Source organism: Rhizophagus irregularis, chromosome 9, assembly GCF_026210795.1.
Source record: "Rhizophagus irregularis chromosome 9, complete sequence".
NCBI lineage: Eukaryota > Fungi > Glomeromycota > Glomeromycetes > Glomerales > Glomeraceae > Rhizophagus > Rhizophagus irregularis.
In genome coordinates, this window is record NC_089437.1 from 2,446,368 (window position 1) to 2,469,288 (window position 22,921).

General features: G+C 29.5%; 6 protein-coding genes across 9 annotated transcripts; 2 read left to right on the forward strand and 4 right to left on the reverse strand.

Annotated features, from left to right (window-relative positions):
• Positions 1-4,112: 4,112 nt before the first annotated feature.
• OCT59_029582 (uncharacterized protein) lies at positions 4,113-9,710 on the reverse strand (the record flags this gene model as incomplete). 4 transcript variants are annotated; one of them, XM_025315650.2, is made up of 14 exons in its annotated part: positions 4,113-4,500; positions 4,996-5,238; positions 5,334-5,514; positions 5,594-6,162; positions 6,237-6,365; positions 6,473-6,826; positions 6,989-7,200; positions 7,298-7,574; positions 7,716-7,797; positions 7,965-8,056; positions 8,125-8,181; positions 8,680-8,771; positions 8,872-8,939; positions 9,274-9,561. In XM_025315650.2, the coding sequence occupies 14 exons, from the start codon at positions 9,559-9,561 to the stop codon at positions 4,496-4,498; spliced, it is 2,649 nt and encodes an 882-aa protein (XP_025182329.1). In that variant the 3' UTR covers positions 4,113-4,495. The 4 variants fall into 4 exon arrangements, with proteins under 4 accessions (XP_025182329.1, XP_065994772.1, XP_065994771.1 ...); XM_066144871.1 differs by lacking the exons at positions 8,680-8,771; positions 8,872-8,939; positions 9,274-9,561 and adding exons at positions 8,323-8,330; positions 8,402-8,424; XM_066144870.1 differs by lacking the exon at positions 4,113-4,500 and having other exon boundaries at positions 4,555-5,238.
• A 738-nt stretch (positions 9,711-10,448) lies between these two features.
• OCT59_029583 (uncharacterized protein) lies at positions 10,449-13,670 on the reverse strand. The gene is made up of 13 exons (XM_025331786.2): positions 13,486-13,670; positions 13,237-13,412; positions 13,068-13,155; positions 12,867-12,988; positions 12,681-12,793; positions 12,433-12,588; positions 12,184-12,329; positions 12,041-12,097; positions 11,887-11,977; positions 11,274-11,818; positions 11,063-11,194; positions 10,770-10,976; positions 10,449-10,698 (listed from the first exon to the last, which is right to left on the reverse strand). Exons 1-13 carry the CDS (start codon positions 13,633-13,635, stop codon positions 10,585-10,587), a joined length of 2,097 nt encoding a protein of 698 aa, XP_025182330.1. The 5' UTR covers positions 13,636-13,670; the 3' UTR covers positions 10,449-10,584.
• A 218-nt stretch (positions 13,671-13,888) lies between these two features.
• Positions 13,889-14,841, forward strand: OCT59_029584 (uncharacterized protein; the record flags this gene model as incomplete). Its single annotated transcript, XM_025315651.2, has 3 exons — positions 13,889-14,294; positions 14,361-14,610; positions 14,703-14,841. The coding sequence occupies 3 exons, from the start codon at positions 13,889-13,891 to the stop codon at positions 14,839-14,841; spliced, it is 795 nt and encodes a 264-aa protein (XP_025182331.1).
• A 187-nt stretch (positions 14,842-15,028) lies between these two features.
• OCT59_029585 (uncharacterized protein) lies at positions 15,029-17,806 on the forward strand. The gene is made up of 6 exons (XM_025315652.2): positions 15,029-15,237; positions 15,328-15,542; positions 15,627-15,715; positions 15,888-16,088; positions 16,167-16,296; positions 16,451-17,806. Exons 2-6 carry the CDS (start codon positions 15,329-15,331, stop codon positions 17,401-17,403), a joined length of 1,587 nt encoding a protein of 528 aa, XP_025182332.1. The 5' UTR covers positions 15,029-15,237; position 15,328; the 3' UTR covers positions 17,404-17,806.
• A 2,101-nt stretch (positions 17,807-19,907) lies between these two features.
• OCT59_029586 (uncharacterized protein) lies at positions 19,908-20,243 on the reverse strand (the record flags this gene model as incomplete). Its single annotated transcript, XM_066144899.1, has 2 exons — positions 19,908-20,105; positions 20,241-20,243. The coding sequence occupies 2 exons, from the start codon at positions 20,241-20,243 to the stop codon at positions 19,908-19,910; spliced, it is 201 nt and encodes a 66-aa protein (XP_065994773.1).
• A 541-nt stretch (positions 20,244-20,784) lies between these two features.
• On the reverse strand, positions 20,785-22,395 carry OCT59_029587 (uncharacterized protein; the record flags this gene model as incomplete). The annotated part of the gene is made up of 5 exons (XM_066144907.1): positions 20,785-21,006; positions 21,348-21,378; positions 21,452-21,611; positions 21,858-22,022; positions 22,101-22,395. The coding sequence occupies 5 exons, from the start codon at positions 22,393-22,395 to the stop codon at positions 20,785-20,787; spliced, it is 873 nt and encodes a 290-aa protein (XP_065994774.1).
• Positions 22,396-22,921: the final 526 nt, after the last annotated feature.

The following is a 22,921-nucleotide window of genomic DNA, read 5'->3' on the forward strand; positions in this document are numbered from 1 at the left end:
AGACCCTGATGTTATCATAGGATATAATACCACAAATTTTGATTTTCCATATTTACTTGATCGCGCCCAGCATTTGAATGTAAAGAAATTTCCATATCTTGGTCGTATGAAAGGTAAACATATACGTTATTCTCTAATTCTTATCTTCTTGAGAAATAAATGATTTTTCTAAAATTATTTATATTTTAATAAGGTATAAAAACAGAGGCTAAAGACACTAAATTTTCTTCAAAAGCGTATGGAACACGGGAAAACAAATTTATCAATATCCTTTTTTTACATAAAACTAATAACCATGTAAATCACCATTATAATTATTAGTCTTAACTAAAATTTACATCTTGAAGGAAGACTTCAGCTTGATATGTTACAGGTTATGCAGCGTGATCATAAGTTAAGATCTTATACACTTAATTCTGTATGTGCTCATTTTCTAGGTGAGATATATATTATTTTTCATTTAATCCATTTAATTAATTTATATTTGGTACATGTAAATAAGATTTTTGAAATTATAAAGGGGAACAAAAAGAGGAAGTACATCATTCTATTATCACTGATTTACAAAATGGAAATGATGAATCACGACGAAGGTTAGCGATTTATTGTTTGAAGGTCTGTAGTTTATCATTTAAATAAATACATATTTATACAAGTAAATTTAAGTAACTTGATATTAACTATTTGCTAGGATGCAATCTTGCCACAGAGACTAATGGACAAACTCATGTGCATTATCAATTATCTTGAAATGGCTCGTGTTACGGGAGTTCCGTTCAATTATCTTCTTTCTCGTGGACAACAAATTAAAGTAATATCACAATTATACAGAAAAGCATTTGAGCAAAACTTAGTTATACCGGCTTTAAAATCAGAGGGTATTAAATATTTGTTATTTATCCTGTTATTTCGGTTAAAGTAAAATTTGACGGTGCTAATGTGCAATTACTTAGGGTCCGATGATCAATTTGAAGGAGCAACCGTTATTGAACCAGAAAGGGGATTTTATAATGTTCCAATAGCTACACTTGATTTTAGCTCTTTATATCCTTCTATCATGATTGCTCATAACCTTTGTTATACAACATTATTGGATATCAAAGATATTGATAAATTAGGTGATGTTGATTATATTACAACACCATATAACAATGGTAGGTATTAACAAAAAAGGTTATGGGTTTTTGTCAAGCACTTAACTAACTTATATATCATTAATTACATTAGCAAAGTTTGTGAAAGTCCATCATCGAAAGGGACTTTTACCTACAATCTTGGAAGATCTTCTCTCTGCACGCAAGAAAGCCAAGGCAGATTTAAAAAAAGAGACAGATCCTTTTAAAAAAGCTGTTCTTGATGGACGTCAATTAGCCCTTAAGGTAAGGTATTATATTTTTCTTCTAAAGTTTCGCGTAAATGTTTTTACCATTATTGCATATGTTTAATAACTAATGAACTTAAATTGAAATGAAACCAAAACATTCTCTTATAGATTAGTGCAAATTCTGTATATGGATTTACTGGTGCTACAGTTGGTAAGCTTCCTTGTATTGAAATTTCAGCAAGTGTCACAGCTTATGGACGCCAGATGATTGAAAAGACAAAACAGGTTGATGTTTATTTCATAGTTGATTTATAATATTGTGAAATATCAAGTTTATATGCATTATTTTATTAGGAGGTGGAAAGTCAATATACCATAGCCAATGGATATCAACATGATGCTCATATTATTTATGGAGACACAGATTCTGTTATGGTAAAATTTGGAGTGGATAATCTAGTTGATGCCATGGCTTTAGGTAATATTTCCATTAGCATTCATTTTTATATTTAGATGGTTATTAACATACTTTAATAGGGAGGGAAGCGGCAGACTATGTTACAAGGAAATTTGTTAAACCAATTAAATTAGAATTTGAAAAGGTTTACTTTCCATATCTATTAATAAATAAAAAGCGTTATGCTGGTTTATATTGGACAAATCCAGATAAATGGGATAAATTAGATACTAAGGGTATTGAGGTAAGCTTTTGATGCAAAGTTTGTTAAAAATTGTGGAAATTAAACGTCATTCTTATTATAATAATAGACTGTCAGGAGAGACAATTGCCTTCTCGTACAAAATGTAATAGAAACATGTTTGAGGAAAATGTTGATTGATCGGGATGTTTCTGGTGCCGAAGAGTACGTACCTAATATGTTTTTCTTAATATATTACCCATTGACATTTGCTTAACATTTGGTACTTTCATAGATACGCTAAGAAAACAATTTCAGATTTACTTCAAAATAAAATAGACATGTCGCAATTAGTTATCACAAAAGCCTTAAGTAAATCAGGTGGATATTAATAATAATTGTTAATTTCTTTACATTTTTGTTGAATATATGTAATTTTATTAATTGATATATCACCATCCAGATTATTCGGCTAAACAGCCACATCATGAATTGGCTGAACGTATGCGTAAGCGTGATGCAGGCAAGTAACACGGTTAAATTCGTTTTTAATTATAAAAATTTTTAACATTTATATATATATATATATATATTTATTTATTTATTTTAATTAAAAAAAAAAAGGTTCCGCGCCAACACTTGGCGATCGGGTCGCTTATGTTATAGTAAAAAGTACTAAAGGTAATAAATTTATATTTTATGTTTATTTCATACCAAATTATGTGAGTCAACGTATTATTTGAAAAATTTAGGCGCCGCTGCCTACGAAAAATCGGAAGATCCGATATATGTTCTAGAAAATAATATTCCTATTGACACTAACTATTATTTGGAGAATCAATTATCTAAACCATTATTACGAATTTTCGAACCAATTCTTGGCGACAAAGCTCAGTCTTTACGTGAGTAGTGAACTTATAATATTTAAATGAACGAGTTATAATAATCATTTTATATTTATCAAGTTGCTGGTGATCATACTCGTGTCGTTCAAATTGCAACACCAACAATTGGCGGATTGATGAAATTTGCTGTAAAGACAGCTACTTGTTTAGGATGTAAAACTCCTCTATCAAAAAAAGGTATTTCTACAATTTATGTCAATAATAATATTTAGATTCTTACACTTTCAAAATTATAGACACAGCAGTATGTCGACATTGTAAGCCGAAATTGGGTGAATTATATCAGCGACAGGTAATCTCTTTCATTGCATGTTTTATTATAAGAACATTTATAACTATCTTTTCCCGATAGCTCGACACTGTAAACAAACTCGAAGTCCATTTTGCTCGGTTATGGACTCAATGTCAAAGGTGTCAAGGCAGCTTACATCAGGATATTCTCTGTAGTTCAAAGGATTGTCCTATATGGTACGAATCGAGATCTATGGTCGATTACTCCTTATTTTTTTTTAATTAACGCCAATGAATTGTAATTTATGGCAGGTATATGAGGAAGAAGGCCCAAAAAGATGTGCAAGATGCAAATAATCTTCTTGAAAGGTTCAATTATGCGTGGTGAAATTAGAAAAAACTTTATACCAAACCGGGCCGTGGTTCCAGATAATATGGATAATGTGGCTAAATATGTACAATATAAAAATTGTAATTAAAATTGATTAATTTTGTTTGAAGGTTAAACAGATTTATAATTTCGGAAAAGTCAACAACACGATAAAATTTATCTTTGAAATATTACTGTTTAAGCTTAACACGTAATATAAAAAACTGACCTTTATACCAAATATGATTTTTAGATTTTCTCTTGTCAAAAGTCTATACCCTTTTATACCCTTTTTATTTTTTTAAAAAAAGTGTTTGTTGTACTAGAAATAGGAAGGATGTTAATGCATATTAGTATAGTATTCAAATTTCCAATAACTGTATTATAATGTAGGCTTACATAATCATATTACTAAATAAATAAATTTTAATACAATATATTATCTTTATATAATTTATTTTATATTTATATAAATTATATTTCTAATATAAATGATATTTGATAATAAATATTTTTGCAATTATTAACTATTTTTTTTATTTTTAAAAATTTTTTTTACTTCAATTGGAATTTATATTTCTATAAAAAATTTACTAATCACAATAGATTTTTGCTATTCTTTTTTTTCTCATATTTTTGGATTATTATTAAATACTTATTATAAGCAATGGATTTATTTATTTTTTTTCATATTTTCTTTTTTTTAAAAGTTAATATAAATTTTTTATAGGTTAAACATTTTATCTAAAAAATTTTTTCTATAATCAATCATATTCTTTTTTTCCTAAATTTTCCTAAGATTTTGTTGATATTTATACAAAAAATAAATAATGTTAAGTTTTGCTAAGTTATATTAATTTTGACTATATATGGTATACCAAATATTTAATTAAAAAATATAATTAAGTAAGGAAAAGGAAACCGGTATCAAGTCCGAAATAATCAACTTCACGTCACGTGCTGGGCGGACATCCGATCCGACATTCGTAATTTCGTATCACCTTGCATAGAATTATAGTCCTTCGGATTATTCTGTATTAGAAGTAAAATTTATATTAGAACGTAAAATTTCAAATAAAATAGTTTAAATAATAGAGTATTTTTTTTTTTAATTAATCAATAAAGAATAATATACCATCTTAAATTTATTTACATATTTCTTTACTAATTTCGTTTTTTTTAAAAAAAATTTTTTAGTGTTCAACTTATTCCTAACACACTCACTCATTATTAATAATGTATTTGTTAAGTTTCAAAGTTTTTTTGTATCTTTTGTTATAGTATTACGTAAACCGTTTGATTGAACATAATTACACGATAAATTACTATTTATATTGTTAGGTACTACAATTGATGAGACATTCATCTTCCAGCTTTTTTGTATTATTTGTGTTTCTTGAGTGTTTGTATTTTGTGAACTTTGCATGTCTATTTCGTAAACGTTATCTTGATCACTTATTATTTTATCTGGATTATCGAGGGATTTATCATTATATTTACTAACATTTCTAGATGGAATTTCTTTACCTTTTGCTTTAACATTTTTATTTCGTAAGTGAATTAACCTTTCTTTACAAAATTCCACTAATTTTTCATTGTTGCTTCGTGAAGAAGGGTGATTAATTTTATCCTCCAAAGCCTGCATTGACGCTTTTGTTGTATTGGAATTTGTTAATTGGTCACTGGAAGTTGAATTTTGCCGTAACAGAGAAAAATTTAGATCCGGAAATTTTCGATATAATTCGCGAAATTCACGAAGGATTTCGATATCTTTTTTTTTCGAATTGGTTATTAATTGAAAAATTAAAGATATAAAAATTTTAAATAAGTTAAAATTATTATTATAACAAGTTAAAGATACTTACTGTATACAAATCGTAACATGTCAGGGTAACTAAGGCCTCCATGTTCTTTAATTTTTGGGAGTATTACCGGCCGAAATATTCGATCACGCCAATAAGGCCAACCATATTGTGTCAATACTATTATATGCCCTAGTGTATTATCTATTTCTGGTTGTTTCCGTGAAAAGGAACTGAGTTCTTTCTAAGGAGACATGAAAAGAAAAAATCAAATATAAGAATGAGAGTTAAAATATTAAAAGTACAATATTAAGAAGCCTTACCTCATAACATGCCATTAATTCTTTTATTGTTCTTACCACAAGATCTTCTTGCGTAACCTCCATTAACTTAAAATGTTTTCGTTTATATCCTTCATCATAGCTAATGCCTTCAATCGTTTTGTTCGTACACCAATCGTCTTTCTTAAAATGCTCTTGTGTAACTGGCGTAAAAGGTATAGTTGCCAATATCATTAAAAGTTCTTTTCGTGCTTCTTTCCACCAACCAATTAAAAGATAAATCATAGAAATGGAATAAATAACTCGAAACGTAAGTAATAATGGAGTTTGTGTTTTAACATTTATTTTGGACAAATCCGAGGATTCTTCTTGTATCGTTTGTTGCTTTTCTTGCAAATAAGTTGGAGATGATAACGGAGGAGATTGTTCTTTTTTTGATAATTTTTTGCGATGAGCATCCCAAGCACCTTCAATTCGAGTGCATAAATTTTGACTAAAATAATACGCTGTATTCCAGGATCCACAAAAGAGAGCAAGATCTCCGCGTGTTAACATAATCGCATTTGAAACGTCTAATGGAAGATCCCATGATTTAATATGATTTTCCAATTCTATAATATAGAATAATGTTTCAGATTAAAGGAGCTTAAAATATATATTCAAACATATGAAGTCATTTCAATACCTTGATCTAATATTTTAGAATCGCTCCCTCCACGTAGAACCATTGCTTCTAAGAGCTGCCAGCAAGTTAAGGCACGTTCTATATGTGACATGGCAACATGAATTAACGTCTCCGAAGAATTATACGATTCTGAAATTAATAATAATTATATTTAATGATCGATTAAAAGAAATCATCAAATTTTTTTTTTTAACCAAAAAAAAAAAATAATATAATAATAATAATAAATAGTATACCCTTCCATAAATTAATTTGTTCTGTATTTAATTCCTGGCTAGAACTCTCTATTGTAATTGAATTTTGTCTTTGTTGCAATGACAATTCTGGGTCGTCAATCAACAAGCTTTTAACATTCATAACACTATTTCCTCTGTATTTTTCGGATTGATTATTTTTTTCATCATTTATAGAATCGTCAAGTGCACTACTTTCGCTAGATTCTTTTGACAACAGGAAGCTAAGGCTTAACCGCCTCTTTTTGTTAACTCTCGTTTCACATTGATCATCATAAGAACTAGATGTTGATTGACTTGTCATGGGAGAAGTAAATTGTCCAATAGGAAGAACGGGTATTAAACACGTTCGTTTACCTTCAAATGATTATAATAAAAATTTATTACGAGATTATCCTTTTTTTTCTCTTTCTTTTTATTTGCTTTTATTTAAATATATATATATATATATACATACATACATACATATATATATATTAAAAAAAAAGAAATCCCCTGAAAAACAGAGTCTTTACATACTTTTTAGTCCAGCTACATATTCATAAAATTCATGACAACATAATACAAAACATGCAATTCCCATAGACACAGCAAAAGAGTGTGGCGCTGAATCATGCATCATGAATGGCTGATTAACCAGAGATATTTGTTTCTGATTCAAGAGGGAAAACAATTTTGACGGTAATTCATGAGGATCGCAAAAAAGATCTACCATCGTTATCCTTGGAGAACTAAAATTGTGTATAAAATATTGAAAATCATATTGAGATAAAATAAGAATATTTGAATTTGTGGGTTAATTAAACCCTACCATTACAATGAAAGTACCTTTCAAATCTCAAGTACCCACAACTATTCATTACTCCTAATGAAACTTCGAACAATTTTCTCCAATCCTTGTTAGCAATATAAAAACCTTGTGCTCTTTCAAGCCATGATTTCAGTTGGCTATAAGTAACGTGTAAACAGGATTGAGAAGAATTCGGTTGTGACGTTGAAGATATAGTATTGGAGATTTTTGGTTGATAAACTGGAATTTCTGGCGGGAGGCTGTTATCATATACCACAATTTTTTGGTGAAGAATCTCGGGTAAAATATCTTCCACTTTTGGTTGCATTTGGGAAAAAAAAATTAGATCACCGTTCAAATTTAATAAATTAATAACCTCAAATTAATGAGCAGACATACAAAGGACGTTAATAATTTCATCCCATGCTAAAATCTATTTAATTAATGTTTACCAACCTAATATCTTTCGGTATGAATTGGAAACAGGTAATGGCTGATTCTCGTTTTCGCATTTAACCGCGAGTTGAGCAGCATGTGACTTTAAATTTTTTTTTAAAAAAGTAAAAAATAAAAACAATAAATTATTAAATTATAATCAAATGGTTAAATTCTCAGATTAATATTACAATAAGAAATATTATATTCAGTGTTTAATTGAATAAGTACAATTACAGTTTTAAAATCTAGATCATAAAATTAAATTACCCCGTAAAAAGCAACAGTTTCCGGATATGCTTTTAGAAGTAAAACATATATCCTACACGCGTCTAAATATTCACCATCCATTTCGTGGTATTCTAAATTTGTTTAAAGAGAAAATTAAACATATAAAAAAATATATTATTATGAAGTTTAGAAATATTACCTGCACTATGTCTCAATATATCTTTCTGAGTTCGCGCCGGAAGTTTAAGAAAGAACACTAAAAGTAAATAGGAAAAAAATACAAAGTCTTTTAGTAAGAATTTTAAAACTGATAAAATTGATTAAATTATTCATTAATTATTGTTTTGGTATGAAATTGGATGTTGGAAGCACGTAGTTGGGATTCCATCGTTATAACATGCTTTTCTAAAGAGAGGATAACCAAGGCAAGGTTAATTTTTAAAAAATCTATGATTCAGTTACTCTAAAATAATCACCTCGTCATTACGAAGCTAATCATATTGACGTGATTATTCTGTAACCATCACGCTATGATAAATTGACTTTTATATATATTCAAATATATAAGATTTGCAATATTGCATTCGGCGGAAGGATAATTTCTTTTCAAGATCCAAACCTATCCTTGCGTGTTTATGATCCGCTATTTGAATTCAATTGTCTAACTCTCACTTAGAGTTAAAAATATTTTTGGATACAGATTTAACGGTCTAAGTACAAAGTAATATTTAACATATTATAATTTTTTACTCACTAAACTTATCATCCATAGATTGGTATCGTACGGAATGAGTTATTTGAACTAGGTATTCTTTCAACGATTCATGATCAGGGAAAAGTCTTCGTCTATAAATATAAATATCGATTTTTAATGATTAACGTGATCAAATATGAAGTTATATATGTATATCGTTAACCACGGGAAACGAAAAAGAGTGGAACTCACAATTCATCAAAAGATTCGATGGCTTGAGACATGTCACCTTCTTTGATTGATATTTTGTGGGCTAGGAACTATGTTATATGTAAATGTGTTATGTTGAACCCAAAATTGAGAAAAGTTTATACATTTCAACTATTTATATTATATAAAGCTAATAATGAATCACGAACACTTCATTAGGTACAAAAAAATTGGAAGGAAAAAAAACAAATTAGGTGCATTTGACAGCTTGAAAAACTCAAATTTGACAAGTCAGATCAATTACGCGTTCGGTCACTATTATTCTTAATTTTCAGAACATTGTTCATATAAAAAAGTATCACAGCTCTACTCATACACACTATCTTTAATTGAAAATTAATAAATCATATTTTATTATTAAAAAATTTTTAAAGACCCAATTACCTTTAACTCGTATGCATCGGGGTAAAATTCGAGGCCTTCATAAAGGTGTTGAATGGCAAGTTGCAATCTTGTGTCTCCGTCAGTGTGAACTGAGGAATTTAAAAATAAATTGATTATATTGACATAATGGATAAGATCCTTTCGACTTGCTTCAGAAGCAACATTTTTATTATTTGAGTTAGTATTTGCAGAATTAGCGACCGGCTCATTAGTTGTAGAGGTAGATTCTGCATTTGTATTCTTGGTAGAAGCTGTTGAAGGAAAAGATGGTGACTTTGGAGTGCTCATAGATGTTATTTTATTTTTTTATGCATGCAAATATTGAATTATATATTCACGAAATAATAATAAAAAGAAAAAAACAAATCGGGACTTAATATGATACGTTTATTATATATCTGAATTATCTGATGATTTTATGATGTAAATTTTTAGACAGCCATTAAAAATTTTTTAATAGTACAAATAAATGAAAAAAAAAACTCAAAATGCAATTGGGTAACCTTATATTTTTTAATTGGTGGATAATAAGTCACCTAGTACATAATAAATAATGACTGCGGTAATGCAAGGAGATGAATCTAAATTATTTTTTTTTTTTTGATTTTCAATGCACAACCAAAAATAAATGAAGATGTAAAAATTAAATATATCGCACAAATTTAACAGTACTTTTTATTTTTGACTTTGTACTAACTGTCAGATGTAATTGCACATATTTACGCAAAAAGTTACCTTCTTGAACTGTACCACTATACTTTCTTTTTAACCTATATATATATATATTTACTCTATATGCTGTTATGTTGGTATAAAAATGCCAAGTTGATCATCAAACGTACAATACTGTTAATCAAGCAAAAAAATGTGGCCCAGAGTCGATTATATAATATAAATGCTAAGCGATCTTAAATGCGAAAATTTGCTAAAAGGATTAAAATATTACATAATCTCATAGTATTGTCAAAAAAATTTTTTTTTTTATTGAGACCCCTTTGAATCTCGGTTTTCAAACATGAAAAATAACGGGTTTAATAAAATTATGCAGACCATTTACTTTTATGGGAATCTAAATTAGAAGCTTCTGGATCTTTTTTTTTCACAAGTCAACAATCTTAACCCGGTTCCTCTACTTAAATTATATAATCATACATATAATTTGTTGATCATTCTTTACTGGTTCATAAAATGTTTATTACTTTTCAACAAATCATCTTTTAATGCATTTTGATGCCAACTCTTTTTAGTAATTATATTTTTCATATAGTTTAATTAATTATATTATACATTCATTTTTAGTTTTATAATACCTTACTTAATAAATTGTTCATCTTTTTTATATTTAATGAATTCGACAAGATTGATATATGCTTCATCCATACGGAGTCGTTGTTCACGTGATTTTTTCTCATCGATTGAGTTAGTCTACACATTTAAAAAGGTTAAATTTACATAAAATAAAAATTCCCATAAATAAATAAATTACAAATCCTTACAATATTATGAACATTATCAGCTATACTTTCTAATATATGTAAATAACCTTCATGAACAAATACAGGTTCGTCGTAGTCAAAATCTTTATCCGCATAAATATCAAATATAGCGTTCAATGATTCTGCAATGCATTCAATTGAAAGAGAATCCATTCGAGATAAATCTGATAAACCTCGTATTATTCCAATAATAAACGTGCCAATCAACTATATTTTATGATATTAATTTAATTAGTGAACAAAAATAATTTAACCTAAAATAATGAAAATAAATAAAAAAAAAGCTCTATTACCTTATTATCTTCTATTGCGTTTTGTCTCTTTGCAATTACCCCCAATGTGCCAATCAATTTAACACGCATGGACTCCGATACAGTAGACTTATAACATTGAATAAATGATTGAATTTGATTTTCTACAAGTGGCTTATAATATTTATCAAGTAATTGAGAAAATTTCTAAATAACGGGTAAAATTATTATCATTAAAATATGAAATATATACCATATCACCATTTAAACCTCTTGCCAAAGTCCATAAGCATCCAACTAGAGCTTCCAATACAGTGCCTCTCATTTTTTGTCCTGGGTCTTCTGCTCCAACTTTTATACCTTTGCCCGCAACCTGATTTGCTAATTCGACAAGTCTTGTCCATGTATATTTAGCGGCATCCCGATGTTTAGTAAACCACCATTTCTCTTCAACAATATCTACCATTGTTAAAAAGAAGTTATTCATACACTCCACTGCTCTTAAATGTACCATTGCAAGTGATTCTGTTATTGTAGGTACAACTGACTTCACAGGTATAACATTATGCCCCAACTGCTCCGGATATGAAAGAGATGTTGGCTTAGATAAACGGATAAGATCTGAAATTATATCAGTGGCGAATGCATTCAAAATTAGATGCTCCGGTCCATTTAGAAGAGATTGGTCGTGAGTATTTGACACTTGATCATCAATATCCATGATTTTATTTTCTTTGAAACTATCGTTAATTTCAATTTCATCGTCATTTTGCATTTCATCCTGGAGGTTGTCATTGTCTATTTTAATGTAAAAAAGTAAATTAAATCATTCAAGAAAAGAAAAAGATAATAAAAATTAGTAATACCTTGGGAGAAACATTCCAAACAAATTTTTGCCAATAGTTCGAGGGCAAGTTGCAATATCGTTAATTTTGAATTTATACTAATAAGTTTTTCCTGTAATTAAAAAACTATTAGTTTCTGAAAAATAGTATGCATATGTAATATCCAAATGTGAACCTCTTCCGCTGTAGGTAAATCATCTTTAGGATGTTTTGTTACAAAATCGGATATCTTCTATATAATAGGAAATAAGATAAATAAGATTTAAGATCTATAATATTCTTAATTTAAAATATTGTAAATACATCACGTATACTTACTATATTTGAAGCTACCTCTTTAGCTTCATTGGCGGCAATTTCAATATCAAAATTTAAACAAGATTTTAAATAATTGTTTATGTATATATTAAAATCAGTCCCGGAAATGGGGGAAACAATGATAGAGTTGAGGTTCAAAATAATACCTATATAATGAATCAAAGATTATTGTTGTTATTATTGTTACTAGAATAACAAGAAATCAGAAACGATTTTGTTTATGTATATATAATAATAATTAAATACTACCACAACACAGAACTTTAATGAGTATATGATCATCATTCAAATTTGTAGTTATTTCGAGATTTACAACATTCATCAATACTTGTACGTATTGTGGGTTTTGTTCAAACTGACCATGTATGTCTGAATTATCATCCGTTATTGTGTGAAGGCATTGTGCTAGATTGATTAAAAAATATATATATGTAGCATAAAATATATTGTAAGTGAACAAAGATTATATCATGTTTGAAAATGAAATCTATATATACCAGCGGCAACAAGAGTTTTTAGAGGAATTTTTTCAACTTGAGTAAAAAAAGCCATTAGGAAGGGAACTATATTCATATTATTGATCCTTCTAAGTACCTTTTGTGAAGTTTCACTAAAAATTATGAATATATTTTTAATACAAAATGAAAAGCATATAGTATATTATTTTAGTTATTTCTTGATACCTCAAAGCCCATAAAATGCAAATTATGTTCTCCGTAAAAATCCATATATTTTTCCTTGCGCCTTCAATTGGATCAGATTTATGAGATATTCCTTTTAACAGGTTATCAATAATTATGGATATCTATAAATTATAATACAAAAAAAAATATTATATCTTCTTTATTCAAAAAAAAAATCTATACTTGTATTTATATTATTACTTTTGAGATAAGCATATTCAAGGGAGTTAAAATATCTTTATTGAACATTTCGGCACATATTTCATATTCTCCTATAGCCGTTAGGTTCCTGTATGTAGAACAAATGTTTAAGAAATTCATTGCTTTGTCATATTTGAGATTTTTAGCTTATATCGAGCTATACAGTCACCTTAGAGTACCCACACACTCATAAACTACTTCATAGACTTCATCAGTTAAACGTTCTATTAATAATCTTATGAGATCCTTTGATAACAAAAGACGACGAATCTTTTCTTCGCTTGCTATTAAATTGGACGCACAACTTGCCGCCCATGCGCGCTCAGTAGGATCAGCTGAAGACAACTTTTAAAATTGCTAATGAGAAACAATTGAAAAATTTTTGCACTTGAATAGAAATAACTAAAATAATATAAACCTGTTTAATGACTGGCAATACATCCGAACTTCTCGAAGCCTGAGAGTTGTTAATATTTTCAATTTCGATTTCCGTTTCTAAATCGTAGTTTATAATTGATGACATTGATTTTGCTAATTTGAATTTCTTTTTATTCGGTACTCTTCCCATATTATTTGTAAAAGTGGGAATAGCAGATTATCTCTCAACATCTAATTGAAATTTTAGCGATAATCATTAAATATCATATGACTAGGGTGAAGATACTTTTAAATTCAACATTCTCAAAATTCATTTATTAGAATTACAGCAGGAAAAAGATAAAAATTGTATATTTTTAATAGATTTATTAGATAATACACATATACTCTCAAAATTTATATCTTTAAAGTTTCCGTTGATTACTAGTTTGATTTGATACAATATGAACAAGAAAATGAAACTCGGTAAAAACAAGAAAAAAGCAATAGTTGATGTCAACGAGATTGACAAGAGCACTAAATCAATTGAACGCTCCGAACAAGTCTGTTCATTAATTGATGGCTATGATATATTGTTAAAAGCGGACAAAACACCCTTACAAGTTGTTGCGGCAGATATGATAATAGATCTTCCGCCCAGTGCATTGGAAAACATTGAGGCGGGCGTAAAAAATTTTCTTAACGGTGTATGTATGCATGAAATAGAACAATTTGAAGGGCTTGTCTTATCATATGGTAATATCGAATTTTGCGATAACTCAGGTATCATATTTGAAGATTCGCCATATGCTCACTTTTTTATCCGTACTGAATTTCTGATATATAATGCATCAACCGGATATAAGTTATGTAAGCATTAATGTGATATCGTTTAATTTATTACTATTATATTAACTGATTTCCGTTTTTTGTCAGTTGGGAGAGTTGCAAATCAATCACTTTCACATATACATCTTCACCTTTATGATCAATTCTACGTCAAGATCCCTCGCCATCATATCCCTCTTGATGTATTCTTGTGGAAAGATAATGATGAGTTTTATGATGCAATGTTCCTTGATAAACAACTCGACCTAGACAGAATGTACGCTGAGGGTCAATGGGTCTTTTCTGACACGGGAGCAACCATCGAAGAAGACGCTTGGCTTGAATTCGAAGTGACGGGGTATAACTTACATTTTAATTTTACTAATGTATACCTACATTACCGAATTAGTTGTTTATATATTTTTTTCATTGATATATGAAAAATTTTAGAGCTGACACGAATAATGGTCAGTTATACCTTATTGGCTCATTACTTCATTATAGTAAGAATAATTATGATCAAGAAAAGGCGAAAACTCCTCCTTTGAAAACTAAAGGGAAAGAAAAGACTATTATTGAAGAGAATTAAAATACACGCGCCGATCACCATTAAAACGTATTAAAAGCTAATTATTGAATTTTATAATATTTATGACAACTGCAAACTTCGTATAATTAAATTAAACAGCATTGTTTATAGTGAATTATATAGCACGTACGTGACGAATATGTCACGGAGTATTGTGATATCATAGCCCGTTGACTTTGTAATAAAGAAACTAAAATTTTAACCCCGAAACAAGAAATTTTTTAACAAGGGCGCATAAAGTGCAGTTTAAGTAATTCATAAAATAAAAAAAAAAAAAATTTTTGTCGAATCCATTGCTGTGTCATTAGGGTCCCGAAAACTCTGTGAAGTCTACGGAGACAATAATTGATTTGTAGTTACTTGATTCTTCACCTCTTATAAGTCAACTATATTTAGGTATTGATGAATATTACATAAGTTTTGAACTGGTTCGAAAGTATACGATCAGACATCATATATTGACCATTAATATCTGATATCCACCAGCATGGGAAACTCGATAGGCAAAGATAAAGGGGAAGAAACTGTAGACGGAGGTCAACTTATGCCACATGGAGTATATAAAGGACCACAGGATTGGGACTATAGGAGTGTCCGAAAACTCATCATAGAAAGGAAATTAGCGCCTTTTTATAAAGGGTTATCAGACTATGACGAGAGTTGGAATGAAGTTACAACTGCCTCTAATCTCCCAAAAAATGGTGAGGTCAAAATGCTTCTTTTAATGGCGAATATAACTCACAAGGAAGTATAGGAGCTAAAAGTTCCAACTTTAAATACTATAGGCACAACAAAGGGTAAAGAGGTACCTCCGTCAAAATCGGTAGAAGCTCAACTATATAAGGGTGCTATCGAGTGTCCTATTTGCTTTTTGGTAAGCTACCATTTCAGAATTTAACCCGATTTTTAGATATATTCTTTCAAAATGCATGAAAATTTCAAGACCATTCTTTATTCATTATTGAAAAATATAAAGATAGAATATTTGGAAACAATGTCATTCATTCTTTATTTATTATATTAATTTATCTAATAATTATGTATAGTATTATCCGCGAAATATTAATCATTCTCGATGTTGTGATCAACCTATCTGTACTGAATGTTTTGTTCAAATAAAACGACCGGAGAATGGTACATTAGGCGCAAATAATTCTCCAGCCGTATGCCCCTTCTGTGTAGAGCCTAATTTTGGTGTATGCTACAAACCACCTACTTTCAGTGCGGGTATCGGTAGTGAAAGCTCGGTATGTTATTAATTAATGGATTTATATTGTATTCTTTTTAATATAATAATCATACCTTATTTATACCTTTTTGAATAGCCATCTACAACATCACTAAATACAAATAATTTAATTCCATCATCATCCTCAACTACCTCGCTTAATCCACAAGATGGGAAGCCTCGAAGAAAGAGTGTTAGCCATAAGAATCCGGATGTTGTTACTACCGGTAAGTCGTTTTTATAATGATAATAATGAAATGGTCAATGTTTGCAGTAGAGGTCATTTAAATACATTTATGATAGTATTATTAAATTATGTTTTATATTCGTTGAGTTTGCAAATATCTGAAATTTGATGATTCATTAATTTTATTTCATCAGATCAAATTCGCCCAGATTGGGCAGCGCGAGTCCTACAACAACCTCCTCGTCAACTTCCGACTCCAAGACGACCTACTAATACTTCACCTTCAAGACGTATCATGGTTCGCCCTGGAGGAGGCGGAAGCACCTACGTGACTTCATCAACCAATTCTTCTCGACGTAATAACCAACCTACTGGAGGCGAATATGGAGGATACTTGGCTGCTATGAGAATGGGTACGGACTTGGAAGAACTTATGGTCATGGAAGCAATCAGATTGAGTCTATTAGAACAAGAGGAAAGAGAAAGAAGAGAACGGGAAGAAAGAGATCAGACTGAAAGAACACAGGATGATAATTCTAATAATGCTTCATCATCTGACGGTTCTACAACAGAAACTATAACGACACCTAATCTATCTAATAACGATGAAAATGGGGAAGGAGAGTTGCTTAATCGAATCGATAATAATTTTGTGAATATAGATGATGAGATACTTACTTCAAGACGAGAACTACTGGAAAATGATGATGATGATGAAAGTTCCTCTATTTCTCATTCACATGATCAGACACCAACTACTGTATCAACACCAATAACAGCAAGTACAGAAGATGGTACAATAACAAGTACATCGGCTCCATCGTCAAGAGGATCGGGACCATCTACTCCAAGCTCAACAAATTCTACCAACGAAGCTCTATCCCCTCCGTCATCTCCACTTACACACAATCATAATATCACATCATCAACGGAAATATCAACATCAGCAAGGGGTTCAAACGATGATTCACTTCTTCTTAATGAAATTGATGATCACGGTCAGACATCTGAACAAGTAAATGATATTAAAAAACCAACTGTAAGTATTTTGTTGAATAATGCATTAGGCGTTGATGATGCGCTTGTGAAAAATGAAAGTGATGGTGATACTCGGGATCCAAGAGGAGGTTCATGGGGACCTGCTTGATTATTATTGTATTAAAGACGATATATCTAAGAATATGAGAGTTTAGAAAATCAAACAAACAATATTATATTTGATAATCTTTTATCGTTTGATTTAATTTATCATTTACAACAAATTGAGTCTATTTTGGCTTATTTATATATGAAGCATTCGTTTTACTAGCTTTTCATAAAATTTAAGGGCATTTAAAGTTAGAATAGGAAAGTGTTAAATATGATATATATGTATATGTTTTGTGTATTTAGTATTTTTTTTTTTATTTTATTGAACTTTTATTTCAATATTTTTGTTTTTTTTGTATTATTTTAAATGTTTATATTCAATAATACAATACAAATTTTGTGCATTCAATGTTCATTATTTGCTATTAAATTAAAAAAAATCATCGTGTACTTGTGGTTTTATCGTAAATATATTTTTCAGGGCCGTGATATATATTAGCTAATTTTAGGGGGTGGAGGGTTAAGCAAAATCTTACATGATACAAAATTAAATATTTGATTAAAACCTGGGTGTGGGGAGTAAGGCTCCTTATATTAGCTAATAATTATTTACTTGCTATTTAACAAATAGAACGTCATGCCGATCATTCGATCATTGCTGATTATTAAAATCTTTGCAGTACTTATATATGTTTTTTCTTTAATTATATACAATTGCTAATTATAATCCAAAAAAATTTGATCACAAATGATGATTAATATCTTGTTAAAATTATCTAAAAGTTATAATTTTTTTTGGATCATTTTAAAATTACACCATATTATGTGATTTATAATTATTATATGGTGCATACTCGACAATCACGTGATAATGTTTCGCGCAAGTTTCATATCACGTGATCAGATATTGTCCAATAAAAAATGAGAATTTTTATATATTACACTGTTTCGTACATAATATTTTATGTCAAAATGAAATTTTATTCACTGAAACTCTTCATATTTGAATTACATGGTATTGTAATATATAATGACCTTTTCCTAGGTATCTTACTAACTTGTTGTTGTCATTTTGTTTTATATGGCATCAGTAAAGCCAGATCGAAATTTTCTTATTCACATGTGATGATTTTCTCATGAATCAGAAGGTTTTCTCTAGAGCTCTGCACGGATCAGGTCAGGTCAGGTTACCTGGTTAACCTGAACCAAAATTTTTTTTCAGGTCAGGTCAGGTCAAATAAACCATTCTGACTAAGGTTGCTTGCCGAAACCTAGGGATTTAGGCAAGATGGCGTTTTGCTGAAAAGCAAAATTCTGCTGAAACTATATTAAAATTATATTAAAAACTGGTGAAACTTTGGAGAAAGGCGAAACTGCCAAAATTTATTATAAATGCTGAAACTGCTGAAACTCTGCCAAAACTATAATAAATCTATAGTAAAATTTTGACGAAACTAATCGTAGAATTTTGAAGAGGTTTAGACAAGCAACCTTAGTTCTGACCCGACCTGACCCATTTGATCTGAAAGTATTCAGGTCACTTTGGATAACTCAGGTTACCTGAAGTTTTTTTATTATATTGAATATTTCAAGTAAAAAAACGTTTTGTAACATTTTTTTCAATTTTACATATAAAAACGCCAGAATTATTAGTTCTGGCATTTTTCATTTTGATTTTACATGTAAAAATGCTGAAACTATTCGTTTTGGCATTTTTTTTTCAATTTTACATGTAAAAATGCTAGAATCATTAGTTCTGGCTATACATGCTGCCCAAATTATTTTGGGATGCCATAATTCATTCGGTTTATATATAATTTACTATGTAAAGTGCCAAAATAATTTGGGATGCCATAATTGAATTTGGGATTTTACTTATAATTACGGCAGTCCAAAATAATTTGGGTGGCATGTATAGTTCTAGCAGTTTTTCTTTTAATTTTATATACAAAAATGCCAGAACTATTAGTTTTGGCATTTTTTAATTTATTTGACCCAAATATATGTCAGGTCAACAGGTCGGGTTGGATACCGACCAGCAGTGATGGGCATTGGAAGTTGGAAGCACATTTGGACTTCCAAATCTTCCAATTCCAATCATACTTCCAATTCCAATGAATTTTTATTGGAAGTTTGGAAGCACTTTATTACACGAACATATTTTATCCAATAAAATTAAATCAGATACCAATACAAAAATTTTTAAAGGCTATTTTCAGTCCCTTGATCGCAACCTAGCATCTTCTTATTTGTTTCCCACTTTGACAAAATAAATAAATAAAAATGAAAATTTTTAAAGGCATTAAACGAAAAAAAGTTTTATTACGTTTTATTCATTTGATCCTATATTTAAGTAATTAGGAGCATTAAGAGATGAACTAAATAAACTTTTAAGCTCCCATTTTGCTTTTTCGTCTATTGCTGGATGTATATATTCGCTTAAGAGATCACCTTCCATATTATTATTTGAATTACTCCTTAATTCCTCTTCCTCTTCCAATCGCGTTTACCTCTTCTTCTATTAACATCTCTTCCCACTCTCTCAATTCTTGTTCCCAATGTTCAGGGAGTAACAATAGTGTTATCTTCAATATCTTCGTCCTCTTCAATATTTGAATTTGGCGTAAAACCTTCAGAATCAGTTTCCATTGGAAGAGCATTTGAATCCAAAAATTGGATTTGACTTTGTTGTAATTCCTTTTCTCTTAACGAAAAATTAATAGATGTCCGAAGTTGACTCATTGCTAATATTTTTTCATTCTATTAAAAAAAAAAAAATTTTAATATTTTAATTAATAAAAGAAATGATAATTAAATAAATAAGAAACCTAACATTAAACAAATACTAAAGGATCTAATAAAAAAACTCGCCATAAAATAAATTAATAAATAAACCATTGTTTAATAATTAAATTAATTAATTCGTTATCAAAATTGGTATATATATATTAACTAAATAATGAAGTTCTAGCTTTAAACAACTTACTTTTAATCGGATTCACAGGCGAACTGTATGTAAAAAACCCATGGAAGACCACATTCGTTCAACAGATGCAGCATTCACACACATACCAAAAATTTTTAAAGCAACTGCAGCCAATTCTTTATAATCACCTTCTACGTATCCCCAAAATTTAAAAGCATCATCTCCAAATTGTTCAAAAGTCTTATTATTAAATGGTTCAACTTTCTGATGAAAATCTTCAAATTCCAATAATAATCGTAATGGGCATTTTTTAAACTACGCTTTATAATAATATGTCAAATATCGTCCTAAGGAAGTAAATGATAAATTATTAAGGTCAGAATTGAAATATGCAAAACGATATTTTGGATGGAGAGCAAAAGAAAGTAAGAATAATGGCTGCTCCCATTGACTCCAACGTTTTTCTAATCGATCGATCATTTGATTGCCTAAATCTGTATCAGGAAATTGCTTTCAGAATTGCATAAAATATCCAAGAGCATGAAGCACTTCATAAAGACTCGCTTTATCACATTGCAGCTTATTTAAAACACCACAATAAGGTAATAAAATGTCTTGCAAAAGCTCAATTTTTTCCCACCAATCATTATCAAGAAGTATTTGGCAAAGTTCTGAATTCAAGTAAAGTTCATCTCCTGAACCAATTTGTGGACGTTCGTAACGAATTGCCAAATTCTAAAAATAATAAAAAAGCTTTTTTAATTGTCGTATTATTATTATAAAAAATAAATAAAAAAAAAAATTACTCGTAGAGCTTGTTTAAATCGAATGAGACTTTTAAAGCAGAAATAATGACTGTTCCATCTTGTTTCACCAGGAATTACAATTGAATAATATTTCTCATACAATTCATTTTGTATATCTCGCAATTTACTAATGAAATAACTATTATTTGCATTTTTAAAGTAAGAAGCAATTTTAATTGCTTTACTTGATGCAGTTTTCAAAATTGATGATTCTTTAAAAATATCTCCGATTGCTAGTTGACATTGGTGTGCAAAACAAGGAAGAAAGACAATTTCTGCATATTCTAATCGAAGACGTCGCCTATGATAAATTATTAAATAAGTAATAGTTTGAAATTAATCATGCATCCATTTTAATAATTTTATTTATTTACCGTGCTGCAGCATAAGCCGGTGCACTATCTGACACTATTGCATTAAGTTTAATACCTAATCTTTTAGTTTCTTGAATTAATCCAGTTATTTTTGGTATTACTTCAATTAACCGTTCACGTTCACTGCTAATGTCTAAAGCTTCCCATATTAAAATTTCACCTGAAGACGATATAAATAATGATCCGAATATATGCTGATTTAAAATGTTCTTCCAACCATCAAACGCTAATACAACCCCAACTTTATCATTAATTAATTTATCATTTCTCAATGTATTCAAGTTTTCAGTTTCTTTCGTTAATATACGATTAGATAGAGCTTTTCTATTTGGTAATATGAGATGTGGATTTAAAAATTCAAAGAGTTCCAAGGTTGCAGGGTGATCAATCCACTGAAATGCAAAACCATTCGCTACTGACATTCTTAATAAAAGACGTTCAAATTTTGGTATTTCACTTTTAGTAGGAGTGCGAATGAGATTATTTTTAATTGTATTTTTTGAATTAAAGTTGCGTGCAGATGATGTTGTTGAAGCAAATGACCCAAATGACTTTACCGAACCTGTTTCTTCTATTGATTTAAATTTTGGAATTTTGAAATTATACTGCAAAGATTTTAAATACTTTAAGACTTTTTCATCATTCTTACCAAATTCATTATCCACTTTTTTACGTTTTTGACATATTTCTTCTTCTATCTCATTATCTGTCAAATTAATAATATCATCTAGTTCTTCTTGATTTCCAATTTTTTCTCGAAAATATGGACAATTTTTCAAGTGATTTTTAACTTGCAGTTTTTTATTTGTAAAAGTATTTCTTGAAAGTTCACTACTTTCCAACCTTTCAAAACAAGCAATACATGCCGCGTAGGTATTACATGAATTTTGTTTTCCAAGAACCTTTATATATTTAGTAAGACGGTGGGTTCTGGGTCTTTTCATTATTAAAAAAAAGAATGAAACGATCACATAAAAACGTATTGTAATTTTGATAATTAATATACGTGTCATTTACGTCATTCGTGACAATAAAATTACTAATTTTGTATTGGAAGCTTCCATTGGAAGCTTCCAATTACTATGTCCAATTTCCAAGAATTTTGATTGGAAGCTTCCAATGCACATGAAACATTGGAAGATTGGCATCTTTCCAATTCTTCCAATTTTTTCCAATGGAACTTCCAATTCCAATAAATTTCATTGGAAGCTTCCAATGCACATCACTGCCGACCAGCACTGACCTGACCCGTGTCAGGTCATAAATTTGATGACCTGACCTGAATATTTTGGGTCAACCCATCAGGTTACCCGATTTGTCAGGTCAAGTTGCAAAGCTCTAGTTTTCCAGTTATACCTTACAGTGTCCGGTCTGATGATCTTTCTGAGTCCAGTCATGTCAATTTTTAGTACAGTCATGTGGATTTGGGTCCGGACCCTCAGACCATGTGATCTAATGATCCGCTTAAAA